This window comes from Podarcis filfolensis (assembly GCF_964270895.1).
Source record: "Podarcis filfolensis genome assembly, chromosome: 2".
NCBI classification, from domain to species: Eukaryota; Metazoa; Chordata; class Lepidosauria; order Squamata; family Lacertidae; genus Podarcis; species Podarcis filfolensis.
In genome coordinates, this window is record NC_139605.1 from 106110527 (window position 1) to 106123654 (window position 13128).

At 44.3% G+C, this 13128-nt stretch overlaps 1 protein-coding gene across 2 annotated transcripts in view; it reads right to left on the bottom strand.

Annotated features, from left to right (window-relative positions):
- Positions 1-283: 283 nt before the first annotated feature.
- The window catches only part of HLF (HLF transcription factor, PAR bZIP family member), a 68516-nt gene continuing 55671 nt past the window's right edge, over positions 284-13128 (bottom strand). Inside the window, exons 3-4 of one of the 2 annotated variants that reach the window (XM_083598977.1) lie at positions 8249-8469; positions 284-3599 (exon numbers count right to left, since the gene is read on the bottom strand). In XM_083598977.1, the coding sequence (XP_083455103.1) occupies positions 3384-3599; positions 8249-8469 (437 nt within the window). In that variant the 3' untranslated portion in view covers positions 284-3383. Of the gene's footprint in view, positions 3603-8248; positions 8470-13128 lie in introns of both variants that reach the window. The other variant, XM_083598976.1, reaches the window with a different exon arrangement.

The following is a 13128-nucleotide window of genomic DNA, read 5'->3' on the forward strand; positions in this document are numbered from 1 at the left end:
TGCCTCACTCTAAAGAACCATTGGGTTTGTGAAGTGTATACATGAACAAAAGAAGAGGAAGTCACACAAAAAGGATGCTCCTCAGGGTGGAGGCGACACCTTGCCACAGCAGCAAATGTGAAATGTGAAAGAAGGCAGGGAATGTGAAAGCTTTATTACTGTTTCGGTCAAGATGCTGTTTAACTTAAGCCCTGTGATGAGCATCACAGAGTATTTTGTGCCTTTTTTCCTTGGCAAATGGGACTCACTGCATTGTTGTTGGAAAAAAACCATCCTCATTACATGAATGGGAAAACAGTTATTTATTTATTAGAAATACAAAGGACCCTGGAGAACCGTGGTTTGTTTGTTTTTTAACTTTCATAAAATGTTTAGGGCACAATCCATCCGAATGTGGGCAAGGCCAGCTATGCACGGAGGAATTCCGCAAAGACCCAGTGAGGTATGTTCCCTGTAGCGGCTTTCATACACTGCAGCGCCCTGAACCAAGAAATGGATATATTGCACAACTCCCTGTCTCAATCCGGCCCATGGTTGCCCACGTGCGCAGTGTTCATCCTCTGAGCATGCGCCTAGGTGGCACGTGCTGAGGAGCGCAAGGAACAGCAGTGCCCGATTCAACCCAATGTGATCTCTTCGCATGCAAGCAGCTGCACCCACATGGCGATGGATCGTGCCCCAACGTAAAGCACAAAACCCTTCCAAAGTCTCAGTGGTAAGCAAAAAATAAGAAAGATCTCAAGGGGGAAGGGGGAACAACAATCTAGAAGCGTCTCCTCTCTGTACAATGCTAACGAATATATAAAGAGATATATATCTTTGCTCTGCCTTTAAACGTGGAATAATTTCTTTTTATTTCTCCTCGCTGTGATATATGCTCTCTCTCTCTCTCAAAATACACAATCAGCATTCGTCCTTGAAAAATACTGTACAAAAAAAGCACACTCTAATGATTCTGTAGAAACTTTATACATATCGTAATAATTGTGTTCTTTTGGTCTTCAGAAAAAATTTGTATGGATTAGATTCGCCACAGTATGACAACACCATCACCTTTCCATACAGACCTGCATCTCCTACATTCACTTTTTAAAAAAATCTCCTGCAGAAAGTCCACTATAATATAACACAAGTGTCGAAAGCAAAATGAGAACAAAAAGCGGAAAACAACAGGAGAAAGTTTGAGAGCCATTGGTTTTATGATACAATCGGAAACAAAACATCTCAAGGAAAAGTAGGTTTTGCAAAAAGTGACTTCTCGCCGAGTCAAAAGAATCTGGAGAAACAGCAAGGGAGAAGTCCACAGAAAGTATTTTACAGAAAAGTTGAATATACAGCTGAATTTAAAGTCTTTAATCACATAAACCGGACTTGAAGAAATGCAAATGGCAAAGGAAATAACAACCGTAACAGCAATAATAACAATAAACCCTCCAAACTCCAAAAGCGGTGAATATTTGAAAGTTTTCGTTTTTGTTCTCTTGCCAACGAATTGCCATGTGTCTTTTGCACCCCAATCCAGCAAGGACAATCACTGCCCCCTTATGCCCTATTAACACCAGTGGGCTGTTTGAGGAATGGGGCAGGTGTGGGGCTGAGTCCAAACACAACCTCATCCTCTCCCCATTAATAGGGTATCGACATTGCCATAGGTGTCTGGACCAGTTACTTATACTTTCAGTTGGGGGCAAGGGGTGGACATCTGCAAGCACAGCAGTATATGTGCACCAGGCTGGCCCAACTGTAGAGGTAAAACTACACAACCTCTTGTGGTGCCACAATCTGAGAGCTGCCTGTTTCGGCGGTCACCACCTTGACAAACTGTAGCAGCCTGCAATTTCAGAGGAGGTCCATAGGGGCAGCAGAGTAGCTCGATGGCTGGGTTGAATATCCCACACAGCAGCAACGGGAAAGTTGTAGCCCTCCAGTTGCTCCCGGACTCCAACTCCCATGAGCCACAGCAAGTGTGGCCAATGGCCAAGGATGATGGGAGTTGTAGTCCGGCAACATCCAGCGAGCCAAAGGCCTCTTCCCGTTCCTGCAGTCAACAGCCTTTTGATTTCTGCACAGACACACCCCTCACTAGAGGGCAGACATAGCTGTATGGAAGTGCAGAAGAAGTTAACGGGCAATTTTTAACAGAACAGTATCCTAAGTCAGCACGTGGTAATGTTAACGTTGTGCTCAGCGTATGGCACCAGCAGGGGGAGCAAGACTTTGATTTGTCATAAGGTGGCAAAATGCCTAGACTGGCCCTCTAAGTGCACCTTCTGCCTGCACCATTGCTTGACTGCTTTAGAAAACTTATCCCCCACTTTTCTGTTTGAGCATTTGAATCGCTCAGTGGGGACAGCTTCCAGCAATTAAAAACCAAACCATGTTTGAGAGGTTCTTGTAGCAGCCTATCAATAAGTTTTTTACAAATTACAAAGGAAAACCCAGTGGAAAATTATCTTATCAGGTAGGGCAGGTGATCCTATGTCCACCTGGAACATTGCAAGTAACATACCAGAGTGCACAAGAGGATTATTGCTTAGGTTCAGGCTGTGCAAAACAAAACAAAAAATAACACTCCCTGTGATTTATTTGCAGTTTTTGGGTTTTAGAGCCATGAAAGGAAACTATCAGCTGTTTCTTACGAGATCTACCGAGAAAACTATCAGCAGCAGTGCGAGCCTGAAGATATCTTCTTTTTTTTAATCACCAAAGCTTAAGAACACAACAAAACAAAAGGAGAAAAATCTATAAATTAAATAGTTCTGCAGTGTAGCATTAAAATATCATTTGTGCATTTGCAGTAGCAAGTTAAAAATGTTTGATTAGGCATATTTAAACAATAGATTCAGGGAGGGTAGGCTTTGTTTTCCTCCTCCTCCATTTATAGAGCGATTCATTCTTTCCGTTCTCGTTTTCGAAATTAAATCAAGAGAATGGCAAAAGGGTAAAATAATAACAATAGTAATAATAATAATAAAACCTAGTTCAAAGCAGCACTGGAAAATATTTAATTATTTAATGAAAAGCTTAACTATGGCAGGTTTCAGCAGTCCCAGTGAAAGCGGGTCACCCTTCCATTTCCATAAAAATGGGGAGTGCTGAGGTGAACATGCACACACGCCCACACACACACAGACCCGCGCATGCGTGTACGCACATAGAAAAAAAAAGTTGTACGCTGTTTTTTTTTTGTTTTGTTTCTGTTTTCCTGGTAAAGTGCTGATGGTGAAAGGTTGGGGGCGCTTGGGTGTGGTGCTATCAAGCAATAAACACACTGTCCATCGATTCAAATGCCAACCCACCGAAAAGAAAAATAGAAAGAAAAGAAAAGAAAGAAGAGGGAGGGGGAGAAAGGGAGGGCAGAAAGGGGTGGGTGGGAATGCCATTTACAGAGGACCATGCCGGGCTTCATACTTGGCGAGGACATTCTTGCATTTGCCCAGCTCTTTCCGTAGATCGGCCACTTCCTGGCGCAGAGCGGAGTTCTCCTTCTCCAGGAACGAGGCGCGAATGGCAATCTGGTTCTCCTTCAGCCTTCGAGCGTCTCTGGACCGCTTGGCAGCCATGTTGTTCTTTCTGCGTCTTGCCCAGTATTTGTCATCCTGCTCATTAATCACAGAGAGGGAGAAAGGCAGCGTTAGACTTCAGCAGATTAACGGAGCTTCTGCTACAAGGCACCTGGGCAGGGTCGGCACAGCGCACTTCTACTGGCAGGGCTACATATATTCTGCTCGGCCTTGGCTGCATACATGTTATACTGGGGACTGGCAGCAGCTGCCGGTACCATGTAACACCAGTCCCGAAAGACCTACGCTGGCTCCCAGTACGTTTCCGAGCACAATTCAAAGTGTCGGTGCTGACCTTTAAAGCCCTAAACAGCCTCGGTCCAGTATACCCGAAGGAGCGTCTCCACCTCCATCGTTCTGCCCGGACACTGAGGTCCAGCGCTGAGGGCCTTTTGGCGGTTCCCTCACTGCGAGAAGTGAGGTTACAGGGAACCAGGCAGAGGGCCTTCTCGGTGGTGGCGCCCTCCCATCAGATGTCAAGGAAATAAACAACTATCTGACTTTTAGAAGATGTTTGAAGGCAGCCCTGTTTAGGGAAGTTTTGGACGTTTGATGTTTTATCAAATTTTTAATATTCTGTTGTGAGCTGTCCAGAGCGGGGTATAAATAATAAGTTGTTGTTGTTATCACATAAAGAATACTCAGCGCTATTGTTAAGGGTGCTGTGGGGGTAAAACTACAATTCCCAGGATTTCTGGTAGGATTTCTTTAAATGTATGGTCTGTATGCAGACCAGATCTGAACAACCCAAGTAGTACAGGCTTCTCTTGTTCTTGTTTTAAGTCTCTAAGTCTCGTGTTTATGCATACTTTTTGTGAATGTTTCATTTCATTTCTGAATGTTTCATTTCTGAAACACTCTTTTCTGAATGTTTTAGTTCACTTTCAATTTGTACACCGCCTTTCTCTATCACTATACACAGAAGGCAGTTTGCAAGCTGAAGAAACAACAAAAAAGAAACGGTCACACGCTTAATATCAATCTGATCCAATACAAAAAAAAAAGTCACACTAACTTTTAAATAGACAACTTATATCAAATAAAAAAAATTCTAATAATCTGTTCAAATGTATTACATTTTAAATAACAGCAAATAATAATTAAACAGTTTGCACTTATCAATTGCAACAAAGAATTACTAAACTGTAATCTGTAAAAATAAGAGCAAGTCACACAAAGCATGCAAAACCCTGTAAAAAGGATCAAAGTGAGAAACAAGGACACACAACTTATTATTATTTTTTAAAAATATCCCTCAACTCCCTGTTGCCCAGAGAGGAAGACTGGAATAAAATGCAAGCACTTTAAGCTACCCAAAAGCAACCTTTGCATGCTGTGAAACCATCCTTTCAATGCAACCCTATACAAAAGTAAGTTCAGAAGTAAGTTCCACTGAGTTCAGTGGAGCTTGCTTCCAGGTAAGTGGGTACCAGACTGCAGTATATCTCAGCAGCCTGGCTCCAGAGATATGCCAAAACCCTCGTTCCCCTCCCATTCTTCCTGCACCGCGTGGGCTACATCTTGGCTTTATAATTTCCCATCTCCGTCATCAACTCTGCAAAAGAACACAAAAACCAGCTTCAACTTCAGTTCATTCCTGGGCTTATCCAGGCCACGTACAACTTTATTTTAACAAATTGCAAAGGCAAATCCTTTAATCCGGTCCTGAAAGAAGCAGGGCTGGCATCTAGAATCACATGCAGCTGAGAGACGATTGGCCGGCCTAATCTGTTTACCCCTTTCCAGAACTACTCTTCTGCACCATGGGAAACGGGAGAAAGCTGTGACCAAACATTCTGGGAAGAGCCGAGGGCAACTCTCGCTGCTATCTTAGAAGAAACTAGAATGACAGCCGTAAACTCCACTGAGCAAGCAAGGGGCTTGACAGCGCTTCCCTGCTCTTAGTTTTCCCCAGGTTCCGTCCTCTAACTGTTCCAATGTATTCAAAGGTTTATGTTTCTTGAGGCAAGCCAGTAAATGAACACGGTGAATATGCACGGACTGGTTGCACTAGGATATCATCTGGACTTAATAAGCTGAGATATGAATTAGCCTTGTTCCCCTGCACACAGCTACTTCGTTCCTCCCTTTGCGCAACCGGGGAAAGCAGGTCAGGAAGCCATAGTTGGCTACAGTTTCTAATTTATGCCCGAACTGAGAAACTATGGTTAAGGGCTTCCGAGCAAACTACAGTACAGTCGTACCTTGGAAGTCGAACAGAATCCGTTCTGGAAGTCCGTTTGACTTCCAAAACGTTCAAAAACCAAACTGTGGCGTCTGATTGGCTGCAGGAAGCTCCTGCAGCCAATCAGAAGCCGTGGAAGCCCTGTTGGACGTTCGGGTTCCAAAAGAACGTTCGCAAACCAGAACAATCACTTCTGGGTTTGGGGTGTTCGGGAGCCAAAACGTCTGAGTTCCAGGGCGTTCGGGAGCCAAGGTACTTAACTTTATGTTGCAGCTTAAAGGGTAAAGGGACCCCTGAGTGTTAGGTCCAGTCGTGGACGACTCTGGGGTTGCGGCGCTCATCTTGCTTTACTGGCCGAGGGAAGCAAACAACTTCCGGGTCATGTGGCCAGCATGAGTAAGCCACTTCTGGCAAACCAGAGCAGCGCACGGAAACACTGCTTACCTTCCCGCCGGAGTGGTACTGTCAGGGAACTGTCATCGGAAGAACTGGGGGTGCAAGGGCTCCCAGAGGTTGAGAGAGACTTATCAGCGGAGGAGGGAACCAGCAGGGGGCGAGAAAGAGCTCCAAGGGAAAGCGAGTCAGAAGAAGGGCTCAGAGACAATTCCAGCGAGAACAGCGAGGAGGTTTCAGGACCTCCTATAGGGACACCCACTCCTCGCCGGAAATTGTCACGTAGAGAGTCCAGAAGACGTGTTTCCGTTAAGGAGCTGTTATGCTGGAAGAAATTCCGTAAACGCCCACTGTCGGATTCTGCCAGCGACTGACGGAGCCATGCTTATGGCGCTCCGTTACAGACAGTGGTTTGTGGACTTAGCCAAACACTGAGGGACTAGGAACTTTACGCACAAGCAGCTCAACATCCCATCACAGGTACCTATTTATCTACTTGCACTTTGACGTGCTTTGGAACTGCTAGGTTGGCAGGAGCAGGGACCAAGCAACAGGAGCTGAACCCCATCGCGGGGATTCGAACCGTCAATCTTCCAATCGGCAAGCCCTAGACTCTGTGGTTTTAGAGCACAGTGCCACCCGCGTCCCATAAGCTGCAGCTCAACACACCAATATTAAGAATATGTATGATTTGTTAGACATACCTCTCCATCCCTGTTTTACAAACAACAAATCGCAAACATAAGAATTTTAGGCAATTTCCCAATTAGCTGGGAACTATATTATCCTGACTATTTATTTTTAGTATTAGTGTTATATCTTTTACTGTTCATTTTATTTATTTTTAAATGAATTTCTTGATAATTTCAATATTCCTTGCAACTCAAAGGTTTTACAGTCGTACCTTGGAAGTCAAACGGGATCTATTCCGGAAGTCCGTTGTACTTCCAAAACGTTCGAAAACCAAAGCACGGCTTCTGATTGGCTGCAGGAAGGTCCTGTAGCCAATCGGAAGCCGCGGAAGCCCCATTGGACATTCGGCTTCCAAAAGAACATTTGAAAACCGGAACACACTTCCAGGTTTTGATCATTTGGGAGCCAAGGCATTTGAGATCCAAGGTACGACTGTACTACAATTGAGCAATTTATATAGTTTTCTTTGAATAAATACAAGAAATAAATTTATATTTATAATTACTGTATATTTATGTCCTGTCCTCCTTCCCAAATGAACCCAAACCTTTATCTCACATGGGAACTCAAGGATAACTACTTGATTTTATTATAGATATTTTTATACCGCCGCCAGGTCCCTTCCCATATTCATGGTTGCCCATCCAAACATTGACCACACCTAAACCCGCTTAGCTTCCGCAAAGTTGCGACATCCTGCGCCTTCAGATCATGCCATGTTATGGGCAACCATTAAGATGTTTCAACCGGAGAACCATTCTACCCCTCGCTCTGTGAGTTTCACCATTCATTAACTTTTAATCCACTTGGCTCTCAAAATCTTATGTGCCAACATTATTTTTGGATGATTAAATAGCAGCTTCTTTCATTCCAGAGAATGAGGGAGCCAAGGAAACACTTGTCTAAGGATAAAAACCTGCCACACAGAAAAATTGAAGCGGATTAGACTGGTCAAATGAAAGCAACACAGCTCAGATTTTTTTAAAAAGAAGGAAAGAAAGAAAGAAAAAAGGAAGGAAGGAAGGAAGGAAGGAAGGAAGGAAGGAAGGAAGGAAGGAAGGAAGGAAGGAATAGAATAATCAGAGACCCAAGGTGTATTTTTATTTTAATAATATTTTAATGTTTCACTTTTAATTGCATTTGACCTATTAGATAGAATGCAGGAAGGGAAAGTTTTGATTTGTAAGGTTCCTGTGCGCTTCAATTTGACAACCTTATTGCTCTCTGGGCCATAAACAAGAAACCCTGTCTAACCCTGAAAGTGGTACAAGTGGCCCTCCAGGATGTTATTCTATGTGCCAATCCCAGAACATTTTAGTCCATCTAGAAATCAGCAGAATGGCTCTAGGACCATGCCTTACTCTCTGGACCTCCAGAGCAGTTTCCACCAAGTTGGACACCGGTCCCAATTTACCTTCAGATCCTCTGGGATGAAGACTTTGCGGGCTTTCTTAATCATTGGCTGCGGCTTCAGTTCCTCCTCGGAGAACTTGCGCTTCCGGGGGTCAAACATCTCCTGGCCAGGAATGCTGGAGAGAGCGAGATCAGCCGGGTCAGGTTCATACCCCACCGGAACCTGAATGGTCTCTGGATCGATGGGGCTTGGCGTGTTGCGATTTACAGGCACGATTTGACCTGCAGAAAGCAGAGACACCATGGTAAGGAAACCAAAAGGGAGAGAAGGTTGCAAATTTGTGGTATAACACACACACACACAAAACACACTCCATGACCCACGAAAATGGGGAGACGGAGGACCTCAAAAACTTTACTGAACCTTGCAAAGATAGCAACGCACATCTCAAATATGAAAACGCTTTTACAAGCAACCACACCCTAGGCCAACCCCAACCTCTCTCACCACCACAAGTGAACAGCAGAGAACCTGCACAAGCAACGCTGACCCCAAACCCTACATATATTAAGTAAAATAGAAACATCGCCACCTGACCCCACCCCCACCCATCTTTCCCCCCCTCCACCCCTTTCCCCCTTTTCTTTCTAATGTCTCAACAAATGAAACCGATTTGTAAAAATGTTACATGGAAAAAATACGAGAGAGAATTACACATACTTCTGTAAATCAAGAAAATCTTTAATAAAAATACATTAAAGCAAAACAAAAACAAAACAAAAATATGAAAATGTTTTTTTAAAAACCAGAGCGTATATGAGTTATAAAGTACAAATAATCCTGGAAAATATATGAGATCGATTACAGAGGAATAGTCGATCCTAGAACGATGAGACTTAACTATAATTTTCTTTCCCTGTTCATAAAACCCGCAAGTGGATCAATGAGTCAAGCAGAGGCCACTCATGTTCCTCTATGTTTGTAAAAGCAATGCAATCATTCCATATTGTACCCAAACAAATCTACATTGGTCCTCCAGACTGGACTCCAACTCCCATCGTGCTCTACCACCGGTCTGCATGGCTGGGAATGATGGGAGTTGGAGTCCAATACATTTCCCAAGCCCTCTGCTCTATGGTCTCATGCTCCTTGTTCCATGGAACTGCCAATGTTTGCACCCAAACTGGAAAAAAAACACACACACCCAAATGTCATTTCTCTCATCTGAAATTGGTTCTCAGCCTTCCATGTCCAACTTTCCAGAATAACAGGACATTATAAAGAGGTGTAGGGGGGAAATAGGGTGAAGTTAGAGGTGCCACAAAGGACACGAGCCAAGCTGATTGTGCAACACATTCTACAGACGGTACCAATAACATTTGCTTCCAGGAAGGGCTGGGAAGCACTTGGGAGATGAGAGAGGCGGATCAAAGAGATATTTCTTCCCCAGAATACACAAAAAAATGGAAAGGGGCAGCAAGGAATTCAATTGTTATCCCTCGTACCCACAGAAGAGTTTCCTTCTCACACTGTGCGCCATGTCACTCAATGCCAAGATCTGAAGTGCTGAAAAATGGGCATATCCTGACTGGTTTCATAAACACCGTCCCATTGATTAAACAGTCTTGTCGCAGAGAATCAAAAGTTGATGTTGGAGGATAAATCAGGACGTTTTAATATAATTCCATTTGTAGGAAGGGCGGCTAAGGAGCATTCTCAGAAAATCAGCAGTGAGCCAGAAAGTGCCTGGTGGTCGCCGGCTTGTCTCACACGTTTTCCTGTTTTCAGAGCACTTTTGAACATGTTCAGAATGCGCTCTCTAGATACGGGCCTGGATTTGAGACACTGGAGCCCCTTGGTTCACTTTGCCAACTCTGGGCTGGATTTGGGTCATTTTCACCACCCACCAAGCAATGTGTACATTTCCATTCTATTTAAGCAATCCTATCTTGTGCTGCTGGGACGCGGGTGGCGCTGTGGGTTAAACCACAGAGCCTAGGACTTGCCGATCAGAAGGTCGGTGGTTCGAATCCCCGCGACAGGGTGAGCTCCCATTGCTCAGTCCCTGCTCCTGCCAACCTAGCAGTTCGAAAGCACGTCAAAGTGCAAGTAGATAAATAGGTAAACGGCGGGAAGGTAAACGGCGTTTCCGTGTGCCGCTCTGGTTTGCCAGAAGCGGCTTAGTCATGCTGACCACATGACCTGGAAGCTGTATGCCAGCTCCCTCAGCCAATAAAGCAAGATGAGCGCCGCAACCCCAGAGTCGGCCACGGCTGGACCTAATGGTCAGGGGTCCCTTTACCTTTACCTTATCTTGTGCTGCTATGTGTGACTGGCAGTTGGTCATATCTTCCTGTTTACTTCGAACCAGTGTTTCTCAAACTTGGGTTTTCAGCTGTTTTGGACTACAATTCCCATCATGTCTAGCTAGCAAGGTCAGTGGTCAGGGATGATGGGAACTGTAGTACAAAAACAGCTGGAGACCCAAGTTTGGGAAACACTGCTTCAAACCTACTGCTATCAAATGGGATCATTCGATGCTCTGCAAACTCGCCTTATGATGATGCTTCACTGAGCTGAGTGGGACTTATTTCAGAGTAGTAAATGCTGATCCACACTAGGATACCTGCCGAGTCTCCGGCCAGCCTCACTAAGATTCGCTTTTACTGAGCTGTGTTTTCAAGATATGTCCTCCGCCATCCTAGATGGCTGATATAACAGGATACCGTACGAAGACAGACTCTGAATATGTGGGCAATCGCAGGTGGAAGACATATTGCACTATTTACTATATTGCCTGCTATACATTGGATCTGGGGGGCAATTTGTCACCGACCATACAGGAAAGATGTCTCTCCCTGGCAGAGAAGGTCCTATGGCTTCTAAGTGATGTAAATGCTTCAGTGACTCATAAAGTCGCTCTTTTCACTTTGGCGGCAAAAAAGATCAGAAAGAAGATCCTGGACCATATAGCAGTGAGCTGTAAGGGAGACGCAGAGATCTAAATAGAGACCACTATTTGTGCCACGACACCCCTTTTGCTTGTATTTATTTTTGATTCAGATCTATCATGGCCATGGCTAGTACAATAACATTTTTTGTATTCACACACGCACTAGAACGATGCTAACATGGCAACCCATGTACCATATTGTTCCTGCACACAAGGGGACAAATTATTCGTCTACCTGCTTTTGGCTCTTAAAAGCCAAAATAGGATCATGGGAAGATTTCAAACTGACTACCACTTCCCTTGTGTGCCTTGGTTAATTGGTGAAAAAAACCGCAACACAATTCTAGGTGTGTTTACTCAAAAGAAAATCCTCTGGAATCTCTATGGCGCTCTGAGGTCAGTTCAGGTAGGATGACAGCATTGCTATAGGATTTGAAGATGCCAGCCCGCACTTTCACAGCTTCATGCCAGAGATGGGAAACCTGCGACCCCCACAGACCTTGTTGAACTCCAAGTCCCATCAACCCCAGTCAACACAGCCAATGGATGATGGGAGTTGCCACACGTTGCCCATTCTTGCTTTTATAATTTGAAGCACAAAGCTCTGCCTCTCTTCAGGAACTTGTACTACAGTGGTACCTCGGGTTACATACGCTTCAGGTTACATACGCTTCAGGTTACACACTCCGCTAACCCAGAAATAGTGCTTCAGGTTAAGAACTTTGCTTCAGGATAAGAACAGAAATCAGGCTCTGGCAGCGCAGCGGCAGCAGGAGGCCCCATTAGCTAAAGTGGTGCTTCAGGTTAAGAACAGTTTCAGGTTAAGAACAGACCTCCGGAACGAATTAAGTACTTAACCCGAGGTACCACTGTATTATGCAGCCTAACTCTTAATCACCACACATTTCACAAAATCACATCAAGTGATCTACAAAAATTACACCAAAGAAGAAGCTAAAAATAGTTTTGATAACTCTACAAGAGCAACTGAAGACAGATTTCGAAACATTACAAAAATGAACAGATAAGACACTTTATCCATCTGGAGAAGCTTCTAATAACAGAAATATCACCCATTGTTTCCAGAAAGTACAGATAGCAGGGGCCTGTAAAAAAAAAAAAAAAAAAAAAAAAGGTAAAGGACCCCTGGATGGTTAAATCAAGTCAAAGGCGACTATGGGGTTGTGGCGCTCATCTCACTTTCAGGCCGAGGGAGCCGGTGTTTGTCCACAGACAGCTTTCTGGGTCATGTGGCCAGCAAGACTAAACCGCTTCTAGTGCAATGGGACACAGTGACAGAAACCAGAGCGCAAGGAAACGCCGTTCACCTTCCCACTGCAGTGGTACCTATTTATCTACTTGCACTGGCCTGCTTTCGAACTGCTAGGTTGTCAGGACCTCAGTATGGATGCTTCCCCAAAGAATAGGGGCAGCCATACTAAAAGCCCTGCTCTGAGTTACTATAGAGTGGGTTTCTGATATTTTTTGGGGGGGGCTTTAAGGGAAAAAAAACTATGATGCAAAATGCAGTGACCTGCTGAGTCTATATAAGAAAAAGCAGTCTCTTCCTATTTTGCTAAATAGGAAGAAATAATCCACATGTGTGAATGAGAGAGATCAATGAGATAGAGAGAAATAAATTCCTCTTTGAAACAAAAGCATTCCAGAGCTTTGTGCCAATTCACTCAAACGCTATCAGGGATACCAACCCGGAACATTATTTTTGAGGAATATTCGCTGTCTGCAAGCAATCCTGCCAGGAGACCCACACAACCTAACACAATTCTTATATGTGCACAGGTACTCCTTTTTCACGAGCAGACAATAGTTGGCTGCATTTTCCGTCCCGTTCCACAGGTATTTCTGTTGAACCGCCCACCAAATCCCTACTGGGCCTGGTGTGCTATTTTTAGAAAGCATGGGTTCATCCCAATCCAAGGTGGGTCAAATGAGGACAGTGTACAAAAGGTCACATGTCTAGCAGAGA